The sequence below is a fragment of the Centropristis striata genome, chromosome 15 (assembly GCF_030273125.1).
Source record: "Centropristis striata isolate RG_2023a ecotype Rhode Island chromosome 15, C.striata_1.0, whole genome shotgun sequence".
In the NCBI taxonomy this organism is placed as follows: Eukaryota; Metazoa; Chordata; class Actinopteri; order Perciformes; family Serranidae; genus Centropristis; species Centropristis striata.
The window spans coordinates 34,845,818-34,860,430 of record NC_081531.1 but is presented as its reverse complement, the minus strand read 5'-3'; the positions used below and the strand labels follow the sequence as shown (position 1 = coordinate 34,860,430).

Here is a 14,613-nt window from a genome sequence, read left to right as displayed (position 1 = left end):
AAACAAGACATTTTCTGCTTACAGAGACACACATTTGCCTTTTTCTTTTGCATCTCCATAACATATATCAAATTTGTGACCTTTATTTGTTCAAGAAATCTGGTCAAAACAAGTTAAATGCAACACAGGACACCCTATTAACGGATTAGAATTGTTAAATGGGTTTAAACTTAGCCTCGTAACAAAAAATAAGCTTTTTGAAATGAGCTACTTTTTCACATTTCTGTTTCCAGTCACACACATATCTTGGAGAAGTCTTGCTGAGGGATTTAATGAGTTTAAGTGAAGCATAAAGCTGAATATGGGAGATTCTAGAAGATTTAAAGTGTTTGTTACACGGGTGTCACCATAGGTTCTTATGGGTTAATGTTTTTCCTTTAGTTTTTATTATATTTTCTATATTTTAGATTAATATTAAAGACACAAAACTATAATGGAACACATTTGGAATTATGTCATGAACAAAAAAATGGTTAACAAACCAGAATAAGTTTTGTATTTTAGATTGTTCAAAGTAGCCTTTACCTTAAGCTTAACCTGATGATCTCAACACACTGAAAAACACATTATGGCAAGAAATTCTACAAATTAACTCTTGACTTCAAAGAATCTAAAATATAAAACATATAATGTTTGTTTGCAGAAGTCACTTCCTGTTTGCAGAAGTCACATGACCACCACACCAGGGTGTTGAGTATGTGTTGCTTAGGGATTTAATAAATTAAGGTGAAGCATAAAGCTGAATATGGGAGATTATAGAAGATTTAAAGTGTTTTTAAGGTTTGTTACACTGGGTTCTTATGGGTTAAAGGCAGTGGTGGAATGTAACTAAGTACATTTACTCAAGTACTGTACTTAAGTACAATTTTGAGATATTTGTACTTTACTTGAGTATTTCCATTTTATGTTACTTTATACTTCTACTTCACTACATTTTGAGGCAAATATTGTACTTTTTACTCCACTATATTTAGCTGCCAGTATTAGTTACTTTTCAGTTCAAGATTTAACATAAAAACATAATTAATATGGAATGTTTGCTAACATGTTAACATGTTTTAAATTGAACATCATAAGAGTATATTAAGTTGTTAAAATGAGCCCTACCTTGAGAAAATTAAAGCGGTCCGTACATAAATGCATCAAAAATAATAACCCAACAATATATTTTTAGAATGTATGAAACAATCTGAGTGGGTCCATTCTGCATAATGAGTACTTTTACTTTTGATACTTTAAGTACATTTTGATGCTGATACTTCTGTACTTTTACTTCAGTAAGTTTTGAATGCAGGACTTTTACTTGTAGTGGAGTAATTTCACAGTGTGGTATTAGTACTTTTACTCAGTGGTGGAAAGTAACTAAGTACTTTTACTCAAGTACTGTACTTAAGTACAATTTTGAGGTACTTGTACTTTACTTGAGTATTTCCATTTTATGTCACTTTATACTTCTACTTCACTACATTTTGAGGCAAATATTGTACTTTTTACTCCACTACATTTAGCTGACAGCTTTAGTTACTTTTCAGGTTGAGGTTTAACATAAAAAAACACTAAATTTAGGTGATTAGACAATTTTTAAAATAAACCTCATAACAGAATATTAAGTAGTCAATATGAGCCCTACCTCGACAAAATTAAAACGCTGTATACATAAATGCATCATTAATAATAATATAATATAATATTTGGAATACATAAAATAATTTGAGCGGCTCCATTCTGCATAACGAGTACTTTTACTTTGATACTTTAACCCTATAAAGCCTGAACCATGAAATAATTGCCAGAAAATTAAATTTTTGTAAAAACTGAGTGCTTATTAACCTGCTGACGAATTTAAGAAATAAATAAATTGCATATATGAATTCTAATTTGTATCATATTTGATACATCAGGTCTTTTTGTGCATTTTGTTGCTCACAAAGTTTGTTTTTCTCGAACTAACAAAAACATATAAACCCTAACATATTTAACCTATTAAGACTTTGACTTTTCCTTTTTCCTCAAACATGCAAAATACATATTTTTTCCATATAACACAACATCATACATCTGCTGATATGAAGTTTTTAATGCAGCAATGACTGATCCACTCGTGGAACCTGCATATCATTTTTGCTACATCTGGTATTTTTGTGCAATTTGTTGCTCAGTTTGTTTATCTTCAACACATGTTTACATCAGGTTTTTGATGATGTAGAGGTCTCAAAAATTACTGTATCTAATATGATACACTTGGCTTTATAGGGTTAAGTACATTTTGATGCTGATACTTTTGTACTTTCACTTAAGTACATTTTGAATGCAGGACTTTTACTTGTAGTGGAGTAATTTCACAGTGTTGTATCAGTACTTTTACTTAAGTAAGGGATCTGAATACTTTTTCCACCACTGGTTAAAGGTGTGGAATAAAGCCATATCTTCTCATAGTAGCTCTATGCAGCCACCAGGGGGCGCCCTAACATTATAGAGTCTGCCCCTCCACACAGGTTAACAGATACTGTGACGAAAGTGTCGGACCAAAAGAGTGCAGTCACTCATGACGGATCTGCTGTGAATAATTGATGTTTTTTAGACTCACCTGCACCACTGACCAAATACTACAGCTTCCAGTTACTCCAGCAGAGCTCTGCTGCATTAATATGAAGAATTAAGCTTCTTTATCAGAGGGAAGCCTCATTGAGAGCACAGTTTTAAAGTGCGCTTGGCCCTTTTTTGGAGCACAAACCATGCATTCATGTCTTATTTAGCAAGTTGTCCATCAGGGAAATAGTTTAAACCCCACTCTATTATTCCACAGTGAAAATGTGGATAATAATAGCCTGTCTAATATTTTGTCAGACGGCAGCAGGGTGCAGAGGGGCTTTTAAAAATCTGTCATGGGCCCTCTCTCTTCGACTTTCACATAATACTGAAAATTTTAACCAACAAAATTATACGCTTGATATTCTTGATTCACGGGGCTCCATTGTTGTGACAATATTAATCGAACTGCTATTGTGTGGCTTTGTAAGTTGGAATCAGAAAAAGCATTTTCTTTCACAATGAAGTTCCAATTTCCAACCTGGAGTTTTGCAAATGATTGGCTCTCAAAATTGTAAATAGCTCAATAAATATAAAGACACAAACACAGACACCACAAGAAAGCTGAGGACAATTTTACAAGATTTAATTTATTAACTATTATACAGTTCACATAAGGCCTTCATCTTCAAACACTATTCTCAGTCAGACAAATTTCATGGTTTGCTCTTGGTGCACAGTACATAAACTTTCACGTTTCAGCTATTTCACTTTAGTATTTGTTTTGTTCTAATTTCATGTTTTAAAACGGGGAGAGGATTTCGGTCCTTCTCCCTTGGTGTGTTTTTTTTTTTTTTTTAAATCATGCACTAAACTTAGGTGGCCTTGAACCATTCACAAAAATTGTAAAAATGGACTTTCGATCATTGAAATACACACTAGAAATGTTTTCTACCATTGACTAACGGGTGGTGTTCCCCAACATACAAATAAACAACCATTATAGAGTAGTATGCACTCACTTTTTGCTCATTAAACGGCAGATTCGCCAAAGGTTGGTGTCAGAAGTCAAGTGATGCGGTAAGATTATATACTCCCAGGAGTCGTGTTATAGTGGACAGTTGCTCGGTTGGTTCTGTGCCGCTCTTAATGTTACAGCTCTGAGCCCTCAGTTCAATCTGACGAAAACGTTAAAAATGACTGACTTCCAACAGCATTACGATTCCAAAAGTACCAGTAGGTGATGAGCCAAAATACTACAAGAACCAATGATCGAACTCGTCTGATCGGAACAGAGCTTCGATGTCTGCCGTTCCATTTTTACTCGCCCCCCAATTGAAAAGACAGTGCTTCCTCTCATGGTTTTAATGGTTACAATGTTAACAGTGCTACCACTGAAAATCAGCTGATTGTTTTCCATGGAAAGGGAGGACAATATGCCAGCACACAACTAATTCACTAGAGCAGGTAAACGGCCGGCGGTTCTTCCTGAATGTGCCCCAACGACAAATATTTCACTTCTACTGGTCGTTGTATTGTATAGCAGGACTAGCAGTAACAGTGCGCTGAAAATACTAAACCTTCTGAGTTAAAGGTCCTTAATATTAGATGAATACAAAGAGCTTGGTTTGATAGACAGCCACAGCAACACATCCAGCAACCTATCAGGTTTCAAGCGTTTGGTTTCAATAGACACCAGATGGCAATGTAGAGTTGTGTTATGGTACGATTAGGTTACACATTCAAAAATGGCAAAAAAAAAAATTCATCCTTCACTTGACTGATGGCAGGCAAAGTCTTCTGATATTTTATTGGTCTAATTAAACCAAAACTTCCCTAAAACAACCACTCGGATCAACCAACAGCTAGAAAGAGGACAAACTCTAAAAGAAAACTATCTTCACATGGCTGGATGAATGAGGAAGAGGAGCGGATTCAGATTTCCCATCAACCTACAAATGGGACGTCTGGATCGACCTAAAGAACGCAAGTTTTTACAAAAGGATCTTGTTTCACAAGCCTGCACTGATGCCACATTCAGCCACTTAAACAAAACAATATGGACAATTAATAATCAATGTGGCTTTTCTTCAAATTTAACACTACACTATCAAAAAAGTGCTTCAGATAAGTTTGTGGATACAAAAACAAGTTCGATGTAAACAAAGTTTGATCTGCCAGAGCTCTGTAGAGGCAATGGGTATGGCTGTTTGAGCTGTGAAATTAAAAACACACACGAAAAAACAGTATGTCAACAACAACAACAACAAAAACCCTTTTGAGGGGAAAACAACAGTGATCATTAAAGTGCATCCCTGGATGTGTCACCCCCTCCCTCCTCCCTTCCCTTCCCTTCGCTCCCCATGCTGACCGCTCTAGTAGAGAAACCCCAAACAGACAGAGGAGCCTCTACCTGCTGCCCAAAGGACCTACAGAGGAACAGTCTAAAAATCCAGTGGCAGTACTTTCATGAGAAACAAAAACGAACTAAAACAGTTTTACACAGATAAAAACATGGTGGCCACAAATCAATCCTTCCAGCTTGGCATAGAGGTTTCTATTTCTTGGTAGTGTAGGATAAGTTGACGAGAAGAGAGGCTCGATGCGGCAGCGACCTCCGTCCTCCACGTCTGGCCTGATGTTGAATTCCAGGCGATCAGGAGCTCAGAGAGCAGAGGAGGAGTCACTGTGGTGGCAGCCTGCCCTGATGAGGATGGACACAAATGGCAGGTACACTTCCTATCTCCTCCCTTCATAAACTAGCTCGTCCATGATCAAAAATGTAGTGTGCAAGTGCACCTTTTTTTTTATTTTTATTTTTCTTTTTTTCATCAGGGTGTTGGTGATAAGGTCCAGCATCATCATGGGCACACGTGGTTTCACCGTCTCTCACAGTGTCTCTTGTTCGGCGGGGGAGTGGTGGGAGTGGGGGTGGGGGTGCTGGTGGAGGGGGGGCAGCAGGGACTGCAGGGGGGACTGGGGGGTGGTGGGCGGGGACTGCTGCAGGGGGCTGAAGTGTGCGGTGGTGTGGGGAGGAGAGGAGCGGTAACAAGAGTAGGCAGAGCTCCCGCTGAGCGTGGTGGTGGGGGAGGCGGGGAGGCCCGCCAGGCCGGTGGGGGAGTCCAGGAACGGCTGGTTGTAGAAGAAGAAAGCACACTGGTGGATGAAGCTCTCGATGATTGTCTGGTAGGTGCGTGTGGCGGTCAGCGCGTCCATGGTGGTGAAGTCGGGCCTCATGAGGGTGGGCCAGAAGCAGATGGACAAGTTCTCACTGGTCATCAAGTTCACCCTGTTCAGCTGGCTCACCCTTGGAAAAACACACCAACAAGTTATTAACTGTCATCATACAGTGACAGATGGGGTTCTACTACACAACACCAACAAATCCATGAAAGTGATTTAAAGCGTGGAAATGGAACTTACTTGTGTAAGTGGCTCACTACATATTTAAAGACATCATAATTCTCCCTGGGAAACCTCCTCAGGACATCCTTCATAGTATACAGCCTCTGTTCTCGGTCATTAATTTCTGCACACACACAAACAGAGAGAAGTTATCATTAAAACAAAGCCTTCATCATCACACACAAATGTCTCTCTGCACTACCATGAAAATTATTCTTGTCGACACTAAAAAAGGAGCAAAACAAGTCTGCCAAAACCTTCCCTTCCCTCTTCCCTCCTAAAAGAAATAATCTTTTTATGTTCTTGTAAAGACCCTCCCAACCCAGCAGTGTTTGCTTACTGAAAGCATCCAATAGGTCCACCTGCAGAGCACAAGGCACCAGGGGCTCAGGCAGCTCAGCGAAGAAGCTTTTGAGGGCTCCAGCCACAGTGTTTATGGAGAAGTCTTTCTCCACGAGGTCTAATCCGTGGTCTGACACAGGAGAATGAGAAAGTTAAAAGGGATCAGGGAAAATAAGCAGCAGCTGTCATCAGGATGGAACAATCAGTCGCATGTCACTTTTCTTTTGGTAACTCTGTGTTTATGTTTTGATTAGGCAGCCACATAATTACATGTCAAACAGCTGGTTCAAACAAGTCTGATGATCAGCTCACCCTGTTCAAACTGCTTCTGCATGATCTCCATCTCTGACTTGTTGCCGCTCACACGGTACAAACCCTCCGTATTCAGGCCTGAGGAAAAAAGAACGCAGTGGAGAAAAAGGGGGAAGACGTGGGGGGCACAGTGGGAAACAAGCAAAGCACAAACACTTCATTAGCCTCATTGCAAACAGACACGACAATAAAGATGCTGGCAGTCTCTAACTGAATAAACCCATTTCACATTACTATGTGGTCATAAACACGTGCACTAGTTTAGTACTGAGCATGTTTTGCGGTCTAATCAATAACATTAAGTTTGAAAAAGATATCACCTGCAGTACAGAATAAAAACTGTATTTGTTAGAATAAAACTTTAAATCAACAACATTAGCAGTCTAATTCACAAATGCATACAAGTCCCGAACCACTCAGCTCATTTTCAGTTTCGAGCACGGACCAAAATGCCTCCGACTACATCTAGATCCATCAAAGTGACAAAATGTTGGCTCCAATAACACCTGCGTGAGTTTTCCAACAAGAAAAACATGGCTAGAAATCGGTCCTAAAGAGAAAGAGACGAGAAGCACCTGACCACAGCAACATGAGCTCATCAGATTTGTTCATGCTGATTCAGTGATTCAAAGACAACATACCTGTTGTCTCAATGAAAAATGAAAAATGAAGAAATACTAGCCCTAAATGTCAAATATCTGTGATGTGACATATATGATACTTTGAGCGTTTATGGTATTCATGTTTATGATATTTCTTATTTTAACATAGAAAAAACTAGACACATTTTCTGCTTACAGAGACACACATTTGCCTTTTTCTTTTGCATCTCCATAACATATATCAAATTTGTGACTTTAATTTGTTAAAGAAATCTGGTCAAAACAAGTTAAATGCATTACAGGACACCTTATTAACGGATTAGAATTGTTAAATGGATTTAAACTTAGCCTCGTAGCAAAAAAAAAAAAACCTTTTTGAAATTAGCTACTTTTTCACATTTATGTTTCCAGTCACAGCCACATTTTGCAGAAGTCACTTCTGCAAAATGTGGCTGTGCAACTGACCACTGCAACATGAGGTCATCAGATTTGTTCATGCTAATTCAGTGATTCAAAGACAACATACCTGTTGTCTCAATGAAGCGGATACACTTTTCGATGAAGAGTGGGATAGGTCTGTCTGGGGACACCACATTCACCAGGGGGACCCCAAAGTAGCAGCTCTCCGGGGGCTTGGCAATGGATGGACGGGGCTTTGGTCTTGTTTTCTGTGAAGAAGAAAAAGACAGAGTCTTAAACGGGGATAAATATATGGATAATGAGTGACATTTTGTGTTGTTCTTCTTCAGCAGGAGTTCCTCACATTCAGTGACAAGCTTAATGTCTGGATCCTTCAAAACATTAGTTTAAACTCAACACCTACAGAAATAAATGTTGTTTTTTATCAGTGTATCAAGTAGGAAAACAGTAATTAGCTATCTCGTGTTATAAAACTCACCTTGGCTGTTCGTCGCAGGCTCTTCAGAATGTTCCTCTTTTTCGGGTCCTCGCTCTCCTCATTAGCAAGACTTTCGCCTTTCAAGGTGCCAAAGTCGTCCTCCTTGGACTTTGGCAGCGCTCCCATCTCATCATCGCTGCCTATGAAGCTTGTGCGGAAGCTGCTGAACTTGCCGAGCCTCTTGGATCGGTCCCGGTACAGACGAGGCTTCACCCCCACTGCAGAGAACTTCCTCCTTCGCTCCAGCGAGCTACTGTCCGCTTCGCTGTCGGAGCCGTTCCCGTTAGAGTGCATCCTGTTTGAGTTGCGGATGGTGATGATTTTACCCTGCGTGCTGTCATGTGGCACTGAGTAGATGATCTCTTCATTGCTAGGGCGGGGTTTGGAAACGGCGTCAATGGGTTCAGCATAATCTGACGGGTCATAGCCCACATCCCCGCCGGGGACCCAGGTGACAGCAGAGGGCAGGGAGCGGCGATGACCCATGGTGTCGATATACGGGTTACGGCTCACCTTCCGGAAATCAAAAGTGACGCCTGGTTTAACTCTCACTTGAGGGGGCACTTTGTTGTTGAGTTTGTTCTCAAAGTCTCTGATATCGGAGATGACAGAGATGTCACTGGAATCTAAGTCCGGCAGGTTGAAGCCTCCACTGTGAGAAGTCAGTGTGCCATCATAGTAGGGTGGCGATGGCTCCACGTCATCCTCTGAATCCAGAAACATGGTGACAGGACTAGGTGAACTGCAGCGTGGGGAGTACACGTTTTCATTGGTGCACGCTTCGGCAACATTATCATACATGTGCGTGGCCTCCACAATGTTGCGCTTCTCTACCACCTCCATCAGAAAAGAATGGAACATTTCTATCCTGTGCAGGCCTCCCACCACCCCCCCAGACCCACAAACCACACTATTGAAACGGCCCTCGATCTCATGGGCTAGCTCCTCCCCCTGGATCAGCTGTTCACATGCGTAGTCGCTGTCAGTGAGCTCCGCCTGGCTATCTCCCACTGCCAACAGCTGAACTGGGATGATGTCCTGAACCTCACACAAGAATGCACACAAGGTTTCCAGTGAGGCTTTTCGGGAGACCGAGTACACGGCAATGTAGCCGTGCACTAACCTGCTCTTCCGCAAAGTGAAGGAGGCGTGGTACGAGAGCAGAGACAGCTCTATGGCCAGCTTGTGTCCACCGACTGTCTGCTCCAGCAACACAGAGGTTCCACAATTAGACATGGGCCTGCAGTGCTGATGCATTAGGAAAGGGGACAGGAGCTGCTCGATGTCATAAGAGTCTCCACACATTAAGCACATGACAATGCGAAGGTCTGCCTCTGGCGCTGGCTGATGAGGAGAGTCTCGGAGACCCTGAGGCTCAGGGAGGAGGGGTGGGGAGCTGCTACTAAAGGATGTGCTCCTCCTAATGTCCAGGAGGCCCCTCAGCACCTGGTTGATTTGAGTCTCATTGACATTATGGCCATAGCCCACACCAGGGGAGGCAGGGTCTAAAAAGCTACACTGCAGCCTCCTTGCAACCTGTTGTCCCTGTGTTATTAGGTTTAAGGCAGTTTCTCCACCTATATCCACATATGATCCTACTCCTCTTTTAGTGACTAAAAGCAGTGATGTTGGCAGCTGTGCTAGCTGGCTATCCCTTCGACCCAGAGTTGATTCCCTAAGTCGCTCAAGGCTTTCAATCACATAGGAGAGGGACTCTTTTGAGTTATACAGACACAGACATCCGTGAGGGGTGAAGGTGGGAGTGTGGAAGGAATTTACTGGAAGACGTACATTTCCCTCGATGGGCCGTAGCGTCAGTTCATACATCTTCCCGTCCAGCACATACCAGTCGTCATTTGTGCAGAGAGCCCTAATCTCATTGGCAAATTCTCTGGCCAGTCCGTCCTTCCCGAGGATGACCAGGTTAATTCTGTCAGCCTTGGTGTCTCCAAAATGAGCTTTCATGTCAAGAAAGGGGTAACACGTAGGGAAACGTGACACTAAGAGTTGTTCTATCTTAAAGTCTCCACAGTGAGGACTGCTAGGGCAGGTCTCCTTGGTAGGGTGATAGACAAAGTGGATATGCTTCAATACCAGAGCGTCTCTTTCAGCTGGAAGCTTTTGCAACGCCTTGAACCTCTGTTCTTCCCCCAGAACCTCCTGAATTGCCCCCATCTTCTCCTTGCTCGGCTTGGCATCCACTTCAAGCTCATAAAATAGCTCAGAGTACTCCAGTAAGAGCTCTTGGAAGTCTTCTTTAGCCCGGTCAATGATCTCTTTCTGATGCCGGTTATACAGATCCAAGTACTCCGGCTCCTCGAGCCACTGGTAGAACTCTTCGTTCATGATGAAGCTGCGAGCTTCCTCCCACGGTCTACCAGGTGTGACGAAGGGAGAGGAAGCTAACTTATGCTTAAACTCCAGCCTCATCTCTGCCCGTCTGCACTCGTTACGCAGATGTTCCAGGTGGGCGTTAAATAAGTCCTCTGCTTCACCGGTCTCCAGTAGGTCTGAAGGGATTCGCTCATCTTCCATGTTGTCAATATGAGATGTATCCTCCCACGGTGAGTCCTCCAGAACAACAAACCAGTGGGCAAAGTGCTGCTTGGACTCCAGGACCTTCTGTACCCCAGACCAGCTCAGCTGATCTATCTCATCCAGGTCAGGCACCAAAGAACTAAGTGCTAAAGGAAGAGTGCTTAAGTATATTTTGCGACGCCTCTCGATATGCTCCTGCTTCAGACGGTAGACATGCTGTTGAAAAAGCTTCTTGCATTTAGCTGTTCCCTCCAAGAACACATACTCTTTGTACTCTGGGGAGGTGTTCATGCGTCTACTGGTATTTAACCAGGTTTCATTATGATTTTTTACTATGCGGTTGATTAGCCATTCATAGCGATCCTTGGCAGAAGCTATCTGCTGACTCTGGAGCTTTAGAGCTTCAAAGTAAGGTATGATCTTGGGCTTGCCCCTGCCCTTGTCAAGCAGCTGAACCAATGTGAGGAAGGCAAGGTCAACGTTTATGTTTGAGCGTGCCGACGTCTCAACTACTGGTAGACTCTTTTTCGTGATGGCAAAGGTATGTGCATCTTTGATGTAGCGTTCAACTCCTTCATCACACTTGGTGAGGACCAGCACAATGGGCTTCTTTGTCTTGCTGAGCTGACCGTACAGGTTTGTTACAAATTTCAGCTGGTCATCAAAGTTGCGGTTCATGCCCCGGCTTACATCAACACAAAGCAGGAAGCCGTCGACCTGCAGCTTGCCCTCAGGCATTTGTTTCTGCTCAAAGTCTTGCTCCAGGCCCAGCTGATCTGTACAGAAGTACATGAGCTTCTCTGCTGAAGCCAGCTTGGTTGCGGCTGCCCGTTTGATGTAGGGCTGCATGGCAGTGCTACGGTGTGGCTGAAACGTCTGGTCGTCGATGAATTCAGTTTGCTCCACAACATGCATCCTGCACTCAGGCCCCTCCTCCAGAACCCGCGATACCTCCCCCCAAAACAAAAAGTGGTCATTATTAACCACTCGACCCCCAAAGTCACTGGTGCTCAACACTGATGTGTGGTCCAGGTAGAAGTCATCAGCACTAGGCCGCACAAACCTATTACACAGGCAGGACTTGCCAACCCCACATTGCCCCTTCTCTTTCTCAGTTCCTGACAGACCCACCACAATGAGGTTGTAAATGGGCGACCGGGCATCTTGCTTTTTCGCCATCATAGTCTGCTGACACTCATCCTGCCATAAACAGGCACTGTATAAAGGAGACTACTTGAAGGTTTGTCCATAAAGTTGCTGATCCACAGAGGAGATCAAATTTCACTTTCTTCTGCTGTACTTTGATTTAAATATATAGCAGTGCAGTGATATGAGCCGAGGATTCTTTCATTCACTCCTTATATGAATCATATCCTGTCAAAAAACAACAGAAAAAAAAAACAGAAATCAGACAAACTGGGCAAACAACAGAAATACACTTTGAATAACAAGGAAAAAGGGTCAGACACTTAACCTGAGGATAAAAATATGATCAAACAACAATTTATCATTGCTAAAACACGCTGCTTTATGGGATAATGGATTTTTTTACTGGCAGTATTTTTGTTGACTGAACTAATGAGTGACAAGAAGCACATTTTATTCCATTTTGTGCCAATTTCCTTTGTCTAACATATGATAAATAGAGTCATGAACCCTCTTAGTGGTGAAGGCAGGGTGTAATGTTTAAAGAGCATCTAATGTTGGCTCTTTGATTCTGAGTTCAACTGGTTACTGGGCTCTAATTCCTATCTGTGATCATGACTTTGGCCTTGATGGTGCTGCAAGACTGATCATTCATCAAAAGCACTTAATTGTAATATGTGTGAAATCACTGCATTAATTTTATCACTGCTATACACAAAGACGTTATCAAACACTGTTGTAGTTTTTTTTGGCAACATATCTAGCCATCAGGAAAAGAATAATGAAGTGAGTTACAGGAGCAGTCAATATGAATCATTATTTTGAGATACTAAGTCCAATTCTGAGATCTAAATCAGTATTTAGGGATACAAAATCATTATTTGGAGATATCTTCATACTTTAGGTGTACAATTAATGGCTAAAGCAAAGTAAACCAGATTTTAAAAAGGAGGAGGCCAATTTAATTATATTTCCAAGCAGATGTCTTGTCCATTCCAATGCTGCAGCTATTATTATTATTATCAGTATTGTATGAATCTGATTATTTTCCCAAATAATTTAGGTTAAAACATGTTTTCCCTGAGCCACAGGTGACATCAGACAACAGTCCAAATAAGAAAATCAGCAAAACATACACACATAACAAGCTGGGCCTGGTTCTGGCTTTTTTTTTTTTTTTGCTCACTTTAAATATTACTCAGATTGTTGCCAATTAATCCTACATTAATAGACTAATCAACTCATTTCAGCCGCTCATTCTCAAGGTAAAGTCAACATCAAACCAGGATCAAAACGCATTAATCCAAGGAGAAAACATGATGGGAGTGGTGCTCTTTAAAAACGACAGTGTCAGCTGATCAGTAAGTGGGGTGACAAGCATGAAAATGACTGTCGTATTTGAAAGAGCAGCTACCAGCCCAATCTCACAGACAACACAGTGAATGAATAAAGAACTTATTAACAGAGAGCCAGACACATGTACAATCTCTGCCAAGGGACAGTGAACTTGTTCAACCCGTTAAGACACTCAATGTTAACAGGCCTACTTCCATTATTATGGCATTGATTAATGCCTCCATTATCAAGGCACTGATGCAATTCTGGCTGATCATTTCTTGTACAAGGGCAAAAAAATGACCAAATGCAGAATGTGTGATATGAATTTGTGGAGTCAAACATCATGACAAGTGGAAGTGTAGGCTTACAATGAAATGAATAAGCTGTCACATGAAGTGACCACACATTTAGAAAGCAGCAGCCCAGGCGGCAGGGTCAAAAAAAGAAACCATGGGCAGTCCACAGCGCTCAGCTGAGCTAGGCCTGATACCCCCAAATGAACAGACAAGTTTTTTTGCGAATAAAAACAACCAAACTGCTCTGTCTATCTGCATCAAAACGCAGTTTAATAAAGCGCGGCTTCAAGCTATTTCATTTACATAACCTACCTTACGGATAAGATTGAATAACGTTATGTGTTTTGCAAAGGATTAACAGTTAACATAGGCTTTAGGGTGCACAGAAGGGGCTGACCACGCCAGGCCTGCTGTCTACATAATGAAATTGCAGAGCCGGAATCTGGAGTAGCCCACCTTCTCCTCCACACCGGCAATGTTTAAAGGGAATTTATTTACCCAGCTGTGTAGGGTGTAGCTCGACAGCTCCAGCTCATAAAGAAGAGGATAGAGGAAGGTACATACCATCGCATTTCTCCCTTTCTCCTCCTGCATCTGTCAGGCCAGAGCTTGCCGCAGCCCTCGCCGCCTGATGTGCATAAGCATAAAGCCGCAGAATACACTATAGGTCGTCTCCATTCACTGGGAACACTTATAATACTGCAACTTGTGCAATGGGGGTAATGTGATTTAAATATATATTACCCATGCCTGGATTCTGTTGTTTAGCATCACTGTGTGCGTTGCGATTAAACACAGGGAAGGACAAGGAAATAAATATCCCAAATGATAGAAAGAGCGATCCGATTGGGTTCTTGCAAGGGTTTTTTTTCCTCATGAGAAATAAAAAAGGCGTATGACAAATCTGCTCAGCCCGTCTTCTTCTCGGTTCACCACGTTGCTTTTTCAATAATTATTCTGTCCATTGTTGTGCCCACATAATGCTGGGCCGGTCGCGCACACGAGACAACGGTGAGTTTGTTGCAATCGCCCGTGGTGTTTCGTCTGAAATTTGTTTTCAACTGCAACAGAAATTGTCCACGTCCCGATCAATTTGTGAGCAGATTGCGTGTGTGAAAGTGGTATTTCTGCCAGCTTTCCGATAATGGCGGCGGCCCTCCTCCTCCCCGGACCTAGTTCTCCTCTTCTTTTCTTTGGGAAAAGGGAG

At 42.1% G+C, this 14,613-nt stretch overlaps 1 protein-coding gene across 2 annotated transcripts; it reads right to left on the bottom strand.

The window, feature by feature from the left end:
* Positions 1–3,160: 3,160 nt before the first annotated feature.
* On the bottom strand, positions 3,161–14,613 carry arhgap35b (Rho GTPase activating protein 35b). Of its 2 annotated transcripts, XM_059351833.1 has the most exons (8): positions 14,151–14,613; positions 13,971–14,034; positions 8,089–12,000; positions 7,717–7,858; positions 6,589–6,666; positions 6,275–6,406; positions 5,953–6,058; positions 3,161–5,836 (listed from the first exon to the last, which is right to left on the bottom strand). In XM_059351833.1, the coding sequence occupies exons 3-8, from the start codon at positions 11,806–11,808 to the stop codon at positions 5,419–5,421; spliced, it is 4,596 nt and encodes a 1,531-aa protein (XP_059207816.1). In that variant the 5' UTR covers positions 11,809–12,000; positions 13,971–14,034; positions 14,151–14,613; the 3' UTR covers positions 3,161–5,418. The 2 variants fall into 2 exon arrangements, with proteins under 2 accessions (XP_059207816.1, XP_059207817.1); XM_059351834.1 differs by lacking the exon at positions 13,971–14,034.

What these genes read in the sequence shown, in the direction of transcription:
- arhgap35b (XM_059351833.1), bottom strand. Translation starts at nt 11,808, where the DNA reads ATGATGGCGAAAAAGCAAGATGCCCGGTCGCCCATTTACAACCTCATT. An exon ending in GCCTGCGACGAACAGCCAAG is followed by an intron (nt 7,859 to 8,088) that starts GTGAGTTTTATA and finishes TCTTCTTCACAG; the next exon opens with AAAACAAGACCAAAGCCCCG. An exon ending in GCAGAAGCAGTTTGAACAGG is followed by an intron (nt 6,407 to 6,588) that starts GTGAGCTGATCA and finishes CTCCTGTGTCAG; the next exon opens with ACCACGGATTAGACCTCGTG.